At 52.9% G+C, this 15,774-nt stretch overlaps 3 protein-coding genes across 3 annotated transcripts; 1 reads left to right on the top strand and 2 right to left on the bottom strand.

Annotated features, from left to right (window-relative positions):
* Nucleotides 1-914: 914 nt before the first annotated feature.
* Nucleotides 915-2,345, bottom strand: CTRU02_214706 (L-lactate dehydrogenase (FMN-dependent dehydrogenase); the record flags this gene model as incomplete). Its single annotated transcript, XM_036727891.1, has 3 exons — nt 915-2,070; nt 2,128-2,179; nt 2,231-2,345. The coding sequence occupies 3 exons, from the start codon at nt 2,343-2,345 to the stop codon at nt 915-917; spliced, it is 1,323 nt and encodes a 440-aa protein (XP_036580420.1).
* Nucleotides 2,346-2,975: 630 nt separating this feature from the next.
* On the bottom strand, nt 2,976-5,575 carry CTRU02_214705 (Alcohol oxidase 1; the record flags this gene model as incomplete). The annotated part of the gene is made up of 11 exons (XM_036727890.1): nt 2,976-3,251; nt 3,319-3,811; nt 3,866-4,088; nt 4,142-4,306; nt 4,366-4,484; nt 4,540-4,676; nt 4,738-4,864; nt 4,932-4,979; nt 5,044-5,162; nt 5,217-5,442; nt 5,499-5,575. The coding sequence occupies 11 exons, from the start codon at nt 5,573-5,575 to the stop codon at nt 2,976-2,978; spliced, it is 2,010 nt and encodes a 669-aa protein (XP_036580419.1).
* A 7,311-nt stretch (nt 5,576-12,886) lies between these two features.
* On the top strand, nt 12,887-14,989 carry CTRU02_214704 (serine threonine-protein kinase gad8; the record flags this gene model as incomplete). Its single annotated transcript, XM_036727889.1, has 3 exons — nt 12,887-13,046; nt 13,150-14,714; nt 14,786-14,989. The coding sequence occupies 3 exons, from the start codon at nt 12,887-12,889 to the stop codon at nt 14,987-14,989; spliced, it is 1,929 nt and encodes a 642-aa protein (XP_036580418.1).
* Between the last annotated feature and the right edge of the window lie 785 nt (nt 14,990-15,774).

Here is a 15,774-nt window from a genome sequence, read left to right as displayed (position 1 = left end):
ATGATGGGCAGAATTTAGGTGAAACCATGTGGTGCCAAAGACCGCACCCCACATGATAAAACCCACATCGCCCGTCAAGATCCCACTCTAATCTCTACAATTTATTATACTTTTTGATGTTGAAGCTCCTCAGTGTTGAGTCTAATAATTAAGATGAGTCGATGCTACTCGGGTGAACCATGGAACCCATACGATGTATAGTCGCTTGAGAGCGTGTACCGAGTTTTAATCCACGACTACATGCGTCGAGGGGGCTTTGATGAATAGTGATCAATGGGACTCTTGCCGGTTGAGAACAGTTGTCCGTTGGGCTGCGGGTATAAAAGGTGTCCGACAGCACGCAAGAGGGCGAGAAACTGACACATTCATCACTTAACACGCATCTAAACATTCATTATCCCATTCACGGCCACTACATCAATCATCAACCATGCAGCTCAACTTCTTCGTCGTCCTTGCTGCCGTCTCGGCTGTTATGGCCGCCCCCAACCCCGTTCCTCAGACCTCTTGCAGCATTGCAAAGGTCAACGAGTGCATTAAGCAGGTATGTCAAGCCCATAGCTTCTTTGCCGTAACTCCACTACACTTTGATATGTAGCAGTAAACATTTACTGACTCTTGGGTTGATAGTGCGGTGGCGGTTCCTATGACTGCTTCAACAACACCTGCTTCTGCCCCTAAGCGGCCTGTCGCCTGCGATCACGCTGGCCGTTCTTCATTTCGTCAAGCATGTAGTTACATTCTCTGTACAATATCCAACGGCATGTTGTATCATAGATTTTCGTTAACGTAAATGTACATAACAATGGGCTAAACTTTACTTGTGCTCTTACTCTGATCCCATATACATGCTGTCTCCATACTCTAAAAAACAAATCTCTCGTGCCTGATACATATGCAACAACATGCCCCTTTTACAGCTTACTCTTCTCAGAGATGAGCGTGTAGGATTTGGGCAATGATTCTAACAAGTCCTTGTTGATATCCCCAACCTTTTGGATACCCGCCACATTCATAAGAATGTCCAAGTCAGCCAACAAGCCCCGGAGCACATGCCGGACCCCATGTTCGCCCATGATACTCAGCCCCCAGATCCAAAGCCGTCCAACAAAGACAAACTTGGCCCCCAAAGCAAGCGCCTTGACAATGTCCGCCGCGCCCCTCACTCCACTGTCGAACGTCACCACTATCCGGTCGCCCACCTTCTCCGCAATCTTCTCCAACGCATCGAGACTGCCGATGGCCCCGTCCACCTGCCGTCCCGCATGGTTGCTGACAACGATGCCCTCGAACCCCAGATCCGCCGCCTTTTCCGCGTCGTCAACCCGCTGGATACCCTTGATCAGGAACGGCTTGCCCCCGCTGATCTCCTGCCACCTCTCCCGCGCCCACGCAGCCTTCTCCCAGTCCCACGCGCGCCCATGCCAGACGCTATCGATCCACATCGCGGCGGCCTGCTCGGGCTGCCTCTGCGGGTCGATCCCGTTTTCGGCGAGACGTTTCTGGAACACGGGGTCGGTGAGCCCCAGGTCCGCGCCGATGCCGCGGTAAAAAGCGTAATTCGACGTCGCGACGTCGTCGTGTCGCCAGCCCAGCTGCCACGTGTCCGTGGTGAGCATGCACGCCGTGAACCCGCTGTCGTGGGCCCTCTTCAGCAGCGAGATCGTAAGCTCGTCGTCGTGGGGCATGTAAAGCTGGAAGAAACGCGGCCCGGGCGGGATCTTGGATTTGTCCGCCGACTGAGCGTCGATCTTCGTAGACTCACGACCCGCGTCGTTGGCACGGCCGACGTCCTCGATGGGGTACGACCCTGCCGTCGACAGACTGTAAGGGATACCCAGCTCTCCGGCCACTTTTGCGACGGGAAGCTCGCCTTGCGGGTGGTAGATCTTGTTGATACCGATCGGGGCGATGCCGAACGGTGCAGAGACCTCGTGGCCGAAGATGGTGGTGCGGGTAGAGCGCTCGTTGGTGTCTACCAGCTGACGGGGCACGATCTTGTGGCGGAAGAAGGCCTGGCGGTTTGCCTGGTGCGTGTGGGAAAGTCCTGCGTTTGAAGATGCGTAGTACCTGGGGCTTGTTTAGAGTATTTCTTACATGTAAATCCTGGAGTAGATGATGCTATACCAGCCGTTTTGTGTAAGTTTCTTCTTTGCGAGCTTCTCAAGTTCGTCCGGATCTAACTCTCGTCAGTCATTGGAAGATTGGATACTATAACTATTGAACCTACGAGTATTGAACAATGGAACCTCGCCATCGTTCAATTTCCAAAAGTTCTCCCGCTGATAGAGGCCCCATGGTGGGGTGTCGCGGTTCTTGATGTGTGGGGATTTGGGGTCTGCCATTTTCGTAGGATCACAATGTCTTTCTGTATATCTTGATGAGACCTGGTGAGTGCAGTCAAGTGTGTTTCCTCTTCCAAGAAATCCAGAACTCCGTGTACTCGAAGCTCGCTTTTGATATGATCGCGTCCGTGGGCAAACTCAGTGGTCACAGATCAACAAGCTCATGACGTAACCGATAGCTCATGAACGGGAACTACGCCATAGTTTCCACAGAACCCGGCCGTCTGTGCCGGGGCGTCTAAAGCTTCGCGGGCTCTGGGGAATATCATTTTTCACGACATTTCCATAAGTTGATGACTTAGCTTACAATACCTCGGTGGCCTGTTGGCAAGTGGTGACCTAACCCATGCTCAAGTGAACCAACCCTCCGGGCTGTGGTGACGAGGGAGATGATCGCCCAATGTAACCGAAGCATTCACACGGCAGTTTCGCTCACTACAATTCTCATCTTTTAATTTCAATAATTGCATCATCATTCATATGAATCGATATCGGCTAATAACAGAAAGATATTTCATCCAACAATACACCTGACTCAGGGGCATTCTGATCTCTTAACATACATCCATCCAATGGGACTCGGAGGTACATATAGTGACAGGAAATAAAAAAGACAATGCCGCATCCAGATTAGAGACGAGAGTTGAGCACGAACTCTCCGGGCGCGTGGTAGTTGGGTACCTTCATCTCCAGAGCGGCGCCGGAGTATCCGAGGTCCTCGGCGACGAGCATGGCGGCCTTCTCGCCGATGAGAAGGGCGGTCGAGTACGTGTTGCATCCAACGTTGTCGGGGCAGATACTCAGGTCGGCAACCTTGAGTCCCTTGACGCCGTGGACGTTCAGGCGCTCGTCCAAGACACCGTGCTTGACGATGCTGTTGCCCTCCTTGGGAGCCATGGAGCAGGTCTATTAGTCGGTTGGTTAGCTTCGCTTCAACCCACAGACGTTAGTGAATGCACAGAGTTCTACTTACTCCGAGAGAGTGCCAGGTGGTCTCCACGTGGCGCTTGACCCATTCCTCAACGGCCTTGATGTCCTCTGAGCTGTACTTGAGCTCGTCGCGGACGTCGACACGGTTGCTAGAAACGGTCTTCTTGATGTCGCACTTCTTCTCCGCTTCGTTAAGCGGCTGCGTCCAGCTACCGTGCTGGATACCGGCGGTCAGGTTGCCGGGCAGGGCGTATTGATTCGTGGTTGGGAGGTCCAGATCTCTGGCGCGGGCGTCGGAGTCGTAGGCGAAGGTGGGGTGCATGTTTGCGACCTCTCCAGCGTATGCGTCCATGCGGCGGGCCGTCTCGCGAGACTTGATGTAGCCCCAAACCATGGGGACCATGTCGCGCTCATCGTTCATGAAGCCGGCATCGAAGTCGGGCACATCGTATGGGTCGGGAGAGGTGATGTGGGTAGATCCACGAGAGAATGGGTACTCAAGGAAGTGGAACATGGTGAAGAACTTGCCGGGGGGCCTGAGATATTGTCAGCGTCGGAAAGTCTTGGACCGCAGCGGAAATGGGACTTACATGACCATGTGGTCACCGAACCAACCGGAAATGACTGAGTAGTGCATCACCGGCTTGTCGGGCTTGTTCTCAAAGTACGACTTCCAGCCATCCTTGAAGTGAGGAGTAGGCCACCTCTCAAACTCCTTGAGCTCCTCGGCAGTCGGGCGGATCTTGACGCCGGCGTCGATGCCGTTGGTGGCAAGCGGGCCGGTGCCCTTGATGTTCCACTCATCAAAGACGCCTACAAAAAAGTCAACGTCAAATATCATGTTCAATACCAGCGGTTATACTCACGCTTCTGAACCTCGGGGTCACCGCGGACGAAGTCATCGAAGCTCTCGACGCCGGGCTTGGCGCGGAAGACGGAGAAGGTGAGGTAGTGGTCCTGGAAGTTCAAGCCGACACCGGGGAGGTCGACAATGGGCTCAACACCGGCTCTGCGGAGCTTCTCGGGGTCACCTGCGGACGGCATGGTCAGTAAGAGTGAGTGAGGGGTGAGTAAGGCGGGCTTTGCTCACCGACACCGGATCGCTGGAGGATGAGAGGCGAAGACAGAGTTCCGCCAGAGACTACGATCTGCTTGCGGGCTCTGAATGTGCGTCCCTTAAGCTGGTTGGGGTGAAGAGGCTTGCTCGGACTAGGCAGTGATTTGTTAGTTGTGTCGGTTGTACTGATAAGAGAACTTCACTTACACCGTACGGACTCCGACAGCGCGTCCATTCTCAATAATGACCTTGTCGACCTTGGTGTTGCAGGCAAGGTACAAGTTGGAGTGCACAGCACGGGTCGCATGAATGTAGGCGTGTGCACTGTCACTGCGACGGCCCGTCTGTAGTATATTGAGTCAGTCACCCGCCTCTGTAACATGGTGGCCTCGGGATTATGCTCACGTCTCGGTTGATCCACTTCAGCCAATGCTCAGCGCCGTGGCCAGTTGACAGATCCTGCAGATCATCGACGACAGGGATACCCTGAGATTCGGCAGCTCGGAGGAAGTCGTCCTTGATTGGGTAGGTACTGTCAAGTGAGGTTAGGTTCGGTCTTCAGGTGTCTAGAACCGCATCCATTAATTCGGGAAACTTACTAGTTTCCAAACGAAACTTTGATCGGCCCCTCGAATCCGTGAACGTCCCTGTCACATGGTTAGTTAAGCAAAGTTCCCGAGATTCTTCAACTCGGCGCGTAAGCTTGCTCACCGGTTGTGGGAGGCGCGCTGATATGTCTCGTGCTTCTTCATAAGAGGCAGCAATTCCTTGGTGGACCAGCCCTTGGCCTGGAAGTCATCGTAGTCGGAAGCTGAGGCACGAGTGTACATCTGTTGCACGATATTAGCCCACTTTCAAATTATCTTGTAGGAAAGTTCACGTACCATAAAGTTGATTGAGGATCCTCCGCCCAGAATATTGGCGCAGGGCACAATGGCCTTTCGGCCGGAAAGCCATTTTGAAGGCCTGGACTCGTAAAATGTGGCAGTCTTGGAGTCCAGCTTCATATTCCGGGGGTAGATGCCAGGTCGGAACACCCATGGGTTGTTGAGGTTGTTCTCACCGCCCTCGATGAGAAGGACGGAGAGGTTGTGGTCCAAATTGGCCAAACTGTCGAGTGTTAGCGTTTTCTCATTCATCACAAAGTCTGGAATATAGAGACTAACCGTCCTGCGACAACACATCCTGTACTACCACCACCACACACAATAATATCAAACTCGTCGGGAATTGCTCCGCTCATGGTGCCAATAGACCCGATATCAAAGCAATTGTTTGGTTTTTAAGAGATTCAAATCGAGCAATGTCAAAGCGGCATGAACACCGTGCCAGGTCAACTGCAACACTGATAAAGCACTTGCAGGAGTTGAAAGTTCTAGATGATTTCGAACCTGATGGTCGGGACGGTCGTTAAATAGATGAGAAGGCTTGCACATAGGATCATCTGTGCTCTCTTCAACCCCGCTGTTTGTCTTGGGTAGCATCGTTCCCGACCCCGACATTACTCCAGACCCTTCAGGATCTCAAACCAAGACCCGGCAGGAAGGGAGCAGGTGAGGGGAAGCCATGGAGCATCCCTCCATTAGTCGCAAGGTCCTGCAGTTTGATTTGATCCTGAGTATGCAGAGTCCGTGTCATCCGGTGTTGCTGGGCTGTGACCTATCACCGACGCGCGTCTGTGAAGTGTATCACCCCCAAAGCCAATGCATGGCAGCATGTCCATATCCCCCGATCAACATGCTTCTTAGCTTCCCCGCACGAAATTGAGCGGCACGGCGACCAGCTTTCATGCGGCATGTCGATACGTTGTTGGCAAATATTAACCAGCAATGAGAGAGGGAGAGAGGCGAGCAACAGAGGGAGAAGGCCAGCTGCCGGTGTTTCCAGCTTGCATACGTGCAGGTACTTCCGCAAGCCCGAGAGTGGCTCTAGTCCAACACTGCCTCGATGAACCAATGTGATATGCTTGCCGCTGACAACAATTAAATCGGAGATGCAAGGCCTTCGCAGATACGGATACGTTGCTCCTCGGTCGCCAAGAATCTGATAAAACCGAGTGAGCCAAAGTCCCCTAGGAAGTTGAGCCGCACAGCAAACCTTGTCTCCAAAAGGCGCCGTGTGACCATATTTGGAAGCTCCAGCTTTGTCTCATGCTGCGAGCTCCAAGCTTAGAGGAACCTTCGGTAACGATAGGTTAGCCCCGAGTCGAGTCGGAGTTCATTCCACTCGCTCCATGCGAATCCGCTTGTCTTCCAGTCTCTCTTTTTCTCCGTCCCTTTTCCCCTCACCAGGCTAGGCGCCGGCCTCAAACTGGACCCGATGTTGCCGCATGGACATTATCCGGGTATGAGCTGACTGCCGCACCCCGCGTTCTGCACCCCGCAATTCAAAGTCTGGGGAAGCATGGGGAGAAGGACTACAGTTGCAGCCAGATGGCATCTCCTCCAATCCTCCAGCCGCTTTCCTGCAAGCCAAGTCCCTACACTCAGCTTCAGTAAATGAGGAGAAAAGGGTATGTTCAGAAAGGGAATAGCGAGTCAGGAGATAGTGACGTCAAGTTCACTCACCGAATTATCACCGAGATGTTGGTCGCAGAGTTGAAGTCTAAGCTTGCTGTGCCAGCCTCTTGGCTAGATCGCGGCTCTCGATTGGAGGCTTTTACAACATGCCCAGTTGCTTCTCCACCTCCCTTCCACGTTCCGGGCATTATTTTTGTTTTCATGTCAGACAGTTTGAAGCAATCAAAGTAGCTTCACGCGCCGGAGTGTTGCAGGACAACGAATCGTCGCTGCAGTTGTGTCGCCAACTTCCCATCATGGTGCAGGATGCTGCATACAATCTCCACCGCCCTCTGCGTGATGGTGGCTTCTCGAGGTTAACAAAGTAGGATTCTGTTGATGGTGGGGGTCCCACCACTCGGAGCGCGGTCCCCGGAGGAGCTTGTGACGGCTGGGTGTTTCGAAGGTCCGACCATTGTAGCATCGATCCCCCAGGCATCCGTTCATATTCTCTGCATGGTCTAAAGACCCTTCCTATGATGGTGGGTGGTCACCAAGCATCTGGTCTCGTCCCCTGCTATCGGAGAGTTCCAAACTTCGTTCCCCAAATCCTTCCATTTTGAGGGTGTTCACGGCAAATGAAGCTTCCCATGGGTTACTCCGTCCCATAGCTTGGCCGAGGTTCATGTCGTTTTTTCTGGAAAGCAGTGAGATTGATCCTTTACAATGTCGAATCCGATTGATACGTAGGCAAGTCACGAGTCCTGTTAAGGTTTTTGGTTTTCACACAATTCAATTGAGAGAAGTACGACGGTAGCAGAGCATTGAACGAAAGCTGCAGGCATGTTTTAGTGACCCTTCGCTGATGATGGATCAAACGGCAGCGTTCGACGCAGGAGGCAAAGTCTCGACTAATTGGCTCGAAATAGAAGCTAGTAGCATGTCAAGAAGTATCATGCATTGCTACTATGCAGCAGCGAGGCAACGAGACTGATGTTGAATGGTTGCACTGCGAACGAATCAGTTATTGAGTCCAAGGTGAGACGATTTGTTTGACGGAGAAACAATGCCTAGACCCCCACAGCCAAGCCAATGGAAACCCCAATGCTCAGACTGTATCACAGCATCCATTGAAACAGCCTTGTTCATTCGTCCATTAGATGCATAGCAGCTATGAGGCAATGCTTACCCAGGTCCGCCCGGTCAACGAGGAGGGACATTCTAAGCGATGAGTGACCCAGTACTATAGTCCAGCGTGAGCATATTAGTTTACCCCGGAGTCTAGGACGCCTGTCGTTCTATCCGGAGCAATGGAGCATACAGGAGAAACACGACGGAGAATTCGCGTCGAAACTCCAAATGGCAAGAAATAGAAAGGCGGGACGTCCCACTTGAGCGCCAGATGACCAGAGCGGGCAGTTGCATGTGGAGAGCTCATGTGGCAAGGAAATAAGTGAACGCCCGCATTAACAGGGGCTTGGTCCATTGACTATTGTTCAACAGGTTGGAACTGCTGGGGGCGATAAACCAAGCCCAAGCGCGTCGTAAACGGCAACCCGGTGAAAAGGCAAATACGACTTTGGCATCGCGTAGGCTGCGCCTCGGAGCTGCAGCATAGTTGGAGAAAGAGAGAATCCCTGTATTAGCTAGACAAACTGCCAATCCATCATCGGTTGTGACGGAATACGGGCTTTGTGGGTACGACGACTTCTGCAAGACGTACCAACATGCAGCGGAGGCCAAAAATGGACAGCCGCTGGTGACGACGGTTGACCGATGACGAGGCTGACCTACGGATATCGTGACCCGGATTCCCCGGTTCTGAAGGCGAAAGACGTGGAGCTCGAGAGGGGAGATGGTTAGCTCCATTGGAGCCCGGAGACCCTCGGACAAGATATCCTGCATGCTTGGCTGCCGTACCCCATGCACTTGGATGGAAAGCATGTCGGTACGAAAAGTGCGAGAAAAGCAGTTGCTTAAACACGTCAGTTGGATTGATGCAGCAACATAATGACCAAGCGCAACGAGACGGAAAAGTGACAAAGTAAGAAAGCTAATCTCCGCTTTGCAAGTCATTGCTGCTTCCCTCGCGCATTGGTTTCAATTCTGACACCGGCAGATACTGAAATGAGACGAGAGCACTATTTTGCTTATAATTCTCGATATGGAGCAGTTTTGGTTGATCATGCTGGCATCTCAGTGAAATGCCGCCCGAAAAAATGCTGCCACAAGACTTAAATCGAAGAATGGATGACGGCTCGAGTCATCGGCTGAAGTCTGACCGTAACCACGCGGCGAACGATGAAGACAGGTGGTGTGTAGGGCTGTGCTAGGAACACCATGGACCTGCGACCGAGGATACCGTTGGACTTGAAATGATGACGACGAGATGTCTATGTTGATGTCAGTCAAAGATATGAAAGGAAGGTTCAAACTGGGTTCTTGCAGGCGCAGCATTGATCGTTCACTGGAATCAAAAGGTGAGACTTGAAAGTCTGCTTGGTGCTCAAAGCTATACAAGTCAAGTCAATGGCGATGGATGTCTTCTCCTTGCAAACTCTGCTAATACCCAACATCGCAGGTACAAACAGAGCGAGCTGGGTAAAGTGCGGTTGGACACGTTATTCGATTTCAGTTGAGGCGTCGAGCCCATATGATGTGGTGTGCAACCGTCACTCATAGATTTATGAAGGAAACGGGGGAAAATAAGAAGCCAAATGTTTAAAAGCCGTCTGCGAAGTTGTTTCCATGCCATGGGCGCGAGCTCGGAATCCCCAGCAACCTAAACCGACCAAGGTGGCATTAGATATATCCATCGGGCTCTGGGACGGTCTCTGGGACGGTCTCTGGACGGCCTTTGAGTCGGGCTTTGAGCACCAAGATAGGATATCGAGATGTCAGTCGAAGACTCTGTTAACGTGCCAGTGAAGGCACTAGCCGCGTCCTTAAGAGTTGCCATTGGTGGTTGAACGCAACAGTACCCGTTTGCGCAAGGTTAAAGCCGTATTTATGTCACGGCCATCTTGTTCGTCACCGCTGTCAGTGACATACTTGATTGGCAAAAAGCAAAAAATGCTTGATGGGTAGGAAGGTCCCCTGCTGTTGGTTCGTTTTGACACGGCCGATATCTTTGTTGCTCATTTGGAGGCGAAATGGGTGAATTCCTCTAATCCGACACCCGAAGGCGTCAATATCTCTCGCCTTCATGTTTGGCGAGCTTCACCTGATGTCCGTTGGCCCATGTGGGATCATGATGGAAAGTAGTCCCGGGACGATGCGCTATTTCCAGAGGACTTACGAACTAATCCGGCGGCCACTGCGGTCTCGGAAGGAGAGACCGATAGACCCACTCCGGTTTCCGGGAAAGTGCTGCTTATGTCATAGGGAGAAGGCACGTGACTGGGGATGGGTGAGAATTGCTTATATAATATTTATGTCACGTGAGAAAGCAAGGCCCTGCTTGCGAGAAACGGCTAGCTTCCCCGTCTTCTCAGACTCGAGGTGCGCCGTCTTTGGGCTGAAAAGCAGACCCGTTCGTTCCCGTCCACCTTATCCTGGCGGGCTGAAAGAAGACCTACTTAGCGCTGGCTGGAGCAATGTGTTAAGACGATGCCGGCACAGCAGTGCACACATATCGTATACGTGTATCAGGATGGCTATCCCGACATTCAATGAAGAGGTGCAAGTAGTGCAAAAGCAATGTGCATTAGGCTGTGCAGCAGCTTCGTTGAATAAGCAAGTCACTCTACTCACGACAGCTGCCCCCCGGCCATCGCGCCCCGTGAGGGAATTCTCCTTTTTCTCATGTATGGCCGTCCCAGACACATTGTAGCAGGTCTTCCATTGAGTATAGGGGTCCCTTGCTCACGTGCCGCGCTGTAACGCGATCGGCACAGGGCTCTCGTCTCTGAGGTGGGCAGCTGGAGCGACCCAACACCTCATTGCATTGTTTTTGCTGGGTAGCTGTTACGGGGCTGCCGAAGGGGGCAGATCAGGACCGCTTGAATATCAGCCGCCCGGCTGACGGGGGAGGCCTGGATTGGGGTTTGATACCTAGATTCGCCGAGTCTTATTCACAAATGGAAGTGCTTTCGCCCATTGTCAGCATTATGAAGCAGGCGGCTTTCTTTTCTTTTCTTTTCTTTTTTTTACTTCCTCATTTTTCCCCCTTTTCCTCCCTCCTTCACTCGATCCTGGGTGTTTGAGGAGGAAACAATTTGTCCAGCCTAGTTGCTGAAGATTGCCCAATTGGATGGAGCCAATGCATACTCTGTACTACGTTTGGTAATTACGGCAGACAGATGCAGCAGTAGTGACATCGGTCAGATGCTGCTAATGTGTAGGTAATCAGCCAGCAAATGTTGACAAAGAACAACAACAAGGCTACGGGGCAACGACATGCAGTGTCACCGGCAACAGATGGATGACAGTATCCGTACATAGTGCATGCAGATCGGATATCAGCCCCCGGTCCTGCAATTGAAAGTGCCAATTTCAAGTTGGCAGGCCTTATTAATGATATTGACCTGGATTGATAGATGATTGTTCAACCTTTTCAGCTAAGGGAAAATATCCGTAGCGTTGATTGACCCCTAACTAGGAGAGACGGGCTGGCTACAATGAGAGAATAGGAGGGGAGAGGCAATTTTGGGAGCAAATGAGGGGTTCTGGGGGTTACTTGATTGCTTTCGTAAGCGCACATATTGGATCATTCTCCATGTGTTAACCTCGTGAAAAGCACTGTAGGCCGCTTGTACCTATGCCAGCTCGTGTCCACTGCCCCCTCAACTATTTGCCCCCCTAGGCCCCCAAGTCTCCCTATCAGCACCCTAAATGCTGTGTAATTGTCCCAGGATCTACTCCTCAGCTGTGCCGCCCCCGCCGGCTTGTCGGGAGAGACGAGTTCAAGAGATACTTTGTTTCGCTCTGTCCGTACAGTGCGATTGTCTGATACCAGGCGAACCTGGACACAAACCTGACACCGACAGCGTGATTTCATCATTGCCCCCTTCTTCTCTGCCCCCCCTCCCCTTCTTCCCCTTGCCTCTCCCAATGTACTAGTATTACTGTATGTTGCTGCTATGCTCTGTAATCCATCCTGTGCTGCGGCCCCCTTCTTCCCCCCTTTCCGCTCCCTCCCTTAGCCACCACCAGCCAGTAAAAGTGACCACCGGCACCAGCCAGAGTGCACCGCCTCCCCGGCTCTCGTCCCTGTATCCGTAAAGACCTTTGGTACTACATAGCACTACTAGTACTAACACTGCGCTATAGGGGAAGGAGGTACCTAATTGAGGCGCCACTAGTAGTTGCCCACCTTCTTTTACACTCCTTTCAGGCCCAGCAAGCGAGGCGGCCCACGGATCAAGTCAAGATCCTCAACCCCCTGAATCCCGTCTCCCGTTGGCTCCAATCCAGCCCAAATCCCAGAGTCCTTGTCTGGTGTTGGCCTCCCAGATACGGATACTCTTCTGAATCCCTTCACCTCCTCCCAATATTCAATCATCCTCCTTTTTCGATCTTTTTTGTTTTATTCAATTCCTTCGAGACTCGTGTCTCCTGTCCTTCCTCTTACCCTCGCCTCCCAGTTATCTTCTCTTCTCTCTCATCCCATCCTGTTGTCGTAACCTTGCTTTTATCGATAGCCAAGCAAAAAACAGGTTGGCGCCAGTTTGTCTCACCACACACGTCCCCCCCTACCCCCCCAGTCCGTCCACTACCAACTCAGCCCAAGACCAAAGAGAGGGGGCGTCTTTTGCGGGGTTCCTCCAGCGAGTGAGCGAACGAGCGTCTCCATACGCAACCTCGAACCTCCACCAACAAATCACGACCCTAGCGACTCCTTCTCTTGCATTATCTACCTCACCTCACCTCGCCTCGCCTCACCTACGCCAGCCATCGCTAACTTGCCTCGCTGGAAGGAGGAGAGAGAGAAAAAAAAAAAAAAAAAGTAAAAATCCGACCAAAAAAAATACACATCGCCAACTCCTGATCCTCCCCGACCTTAGACAACCGCCAATTCGCCCGCCGCGCATTCGGCCGATCCCCCCCATTTCACAATGTCGTGGAAGTTGACGAAGAAGCTCAAAGAGACCCATTTGGGTCCTTTGGCCAACACCTTTTCCCGTTCGCCTTCCACATCCACCATCACCGACAATAGCGAAAAGGCCCAGCCTGGAGTACCAGGTGCCACGACGCCATCAAATGAAGGAACTATCGGTACGTTCTTCCGCCAACTTGTCCGCTCCTCGCTCATAAAAAACCCTCCTCCCATGTGTCGGCCTGATGCTGTTTCGTTCCTTACTGACTGACTCTTTTCTAGCTGCCTCCGAGGCTATGGCGCAAGCACCAGTCGTTAACCCCCCGAAGCCCGGTATTCTTGTCGTGACGCTGCACGAGGGCCAGGGTTTCTCCTTACCCGAACAACACAGACAAGCCTTCGCTTCCTCACATGCCCAAGGGTCACTATCGACCGGCGGTGCCCTCAGCGTCGCTGGGTCGGTGCGTCCGTCCTCATCTCAGCGAGTTGCTGGCTCCTTCATCAACGGCTCTGGCCGTCCACAAACATCTGGCGGTGGCTTCAGCGGAATTCCCACCAACCATGGCAGAATCTCGGGCAAGTACATGCCTTACGCCCTGCTCGATTTCGACAAGATGCAGGTCTTCGTCAACTCTGTCGAGGGCACACCAGAGAGCCCTCTGTGGGCTGGAGGAAACACCCAGTACAAGTTCGATGTGTCCCGTGTCACCGAGCTCGTCATCCACCTTTACATGCGCAACCCCATGGCCCCTCCCGGTGCCGGCCGTAGTCAGGACATCTTCCTCGGTGTTGTCCGCATCAACCCCCGCTTTGAGGAGAAGCACACTTTCGTCGAGGACCCCAAGGCGAACAAGAAGGACCGTGAAAAGGCCGCTGCCGAGTTTGCCAGCCGCGAACGCTCCCTCGGCCATAGCGGCGTCGAGTGGGTGGATGTGCAGTATGGAACCGGAAAGCTCAAGATTGGCGTCGAGTACGTGGAGAACCGCGCAGGTAAGCTCAAGATTGAGGACTTTGAGCTGCTGAAGGTGGTGGGCAAGGGCAGCTTCGGCAAGGTCATGCAGGTGCGCAAGAAGGACACGAACCGTATCTACGCCCTCAAGACGATTCGTAAAGCACACATCATCTCCCGTTCGGAGGTCGCCCATACCCTCGCCGAGCGTTCAGTGTTGGCACAGATCAACAATCCCTTCATCGTCCCCCTCAAGTTCACCTTCCAGTCCCCTGAGAAGCTCTACTTCGTGTTGGCATTTGTCAACGGTGGCGAGCTTTTCCACCACTTGCAAAAGGAGCAAAGATTTGATGTCAACCGCTCGCGGTTCTACACGGCCGAGCTGCTGTGTGCTCTTGAGTGTCTTCACGGCTTCAACGTCATCTACCGCGATCTCAAGCCCGAGAATATTCTGCTCGATTACCAAGGCCACATCGCCCTTTGCGATTTCGGTCTCTGCAAGCTAGACATGAAGGACGAGGACCGGACTAACACTTTCTGCGGTACTCCCGAGTACCTGGCGCCCGAGCTGCTCATGGGACAGGGCTACAACAAGACGGTGGACTGGTGGACGCTGGGTGTCCTGCTCTACGAGATGCTTACGGGTCTGCCACCCTTCTACGACGAGAACACGAACGAGATGTACCGCAAGATTCTCTCCGAGCCCCTCCACTTCCCCGGCCACGACGTGGTACCGCCCGCCGCCAAGGATCTCTTGACCAAGCTGCTCAACCGCGACCCTAAGGAGCGTCTCGGTGCCAACGGATCAGCCGAGATCAAGGCACACCCCTTCTTCCACGCCATCGACTGGCGCAAGCTACTGCAGCGCAAGTACGAGCCGGCTTTCAAGCCGAATGTGGTAAGTAGCGACATCATGGCGGCGAGATTACGGTCATGGATGAAGAACTATGCTAACAACCTTTCCTCCAGGTGGACGCTCTCGACACGGCCAACTTTGATCCCGAATTCACATCAGAAGCGCCTCAAGACTCGTACGTGGAGGGCCCGATGCTCTCGCAGACGATGCAGAACCAGTTCCAGGGCTTCAGCTACAACCGACCGATTGCAGGACTGGGCGATGCGGGTGGCAGTGTCAAGGACCCGTCATTTGTGGGCAGCATCCAGGACCGATAAGCGTCTTTTTTTGTTTTCTTCCAAAGCCAGGGTGGAAAGAAAGGATCGATTAGAGATAGCATTGATGTGTGGTGTGGACTTGGTGATTCAGTTTAGGGTTACCTCAGCTTACGGCAAAGCGACTCGACTCGACACGACGACTCGATTCGCGCGCGCGCAACAGCTTGCGTCTTCGTCTTTGTACGGCGTTCTGGAACGGGCATGATGACGCCTAGGGGAAAACGGAATGTAGATAGGCACAGACCAATGAGCAGAACAGAAAGATGAATCGCTCAGCAACATTGACGGCAGTCCGGTGACACGAACGGCAACCGACCCAAGTGATGAAGAAAGGTGTGATGACCGACCTATGGATGGATCCATCCCGGGTTATGGATTCTGCGGCTGCTTCGCTGCTTGTGCTGCTTATTGTTGCTGCTGTGTACTAGTACAGCATGCAAGACATGCAAGGCATGACTGGATCCCGCTCTATGGCATTGGAACGGATTCGGGCCGGGACGCGTCAAACGTCGGAGGCCGGATCTACCGGGGGCGGGTTGAAGCGGGATTTTAGTAAGCGAAGTGTCCAACAGCTTATTATCCGTAAAACTAAAGTATCCGTAGTCATCGGACTGTCCGCCCATGGTTCCCTCTCTCCAACCCCTCCAACCCCAATTTTTTATCCGGTCTCGGATTCACGATGCTCGGCATTGAATCTGTTGGGGCCACGATACCAAGTGGTGTTTGACTCACCGAGTGGCTGAAGTCGACAAAATGTTCCACCCCCGGCCATTCTTTATGCAACG

This window comes from Colletotrichum truncatum (assembly GCF_014235925.2).
Source record: "Colletotrichum truncatum strain CMES1059 chromosome Unknown Contig_0011, whole genome shotgun sequence".
NCBI classification, from domain to species: domain Eukaryota; kingdom Fungi; phylum Ascomycota; class Sordariomycetes; order Glomerellales; family Glomerellaceae; genus Colletotrichum; species Colletotrichum truncatum.
Note: the sequence above shows the minus strand (reverse complement) of the source record. Positions and strands in the feature narration are given on the sequence as shown.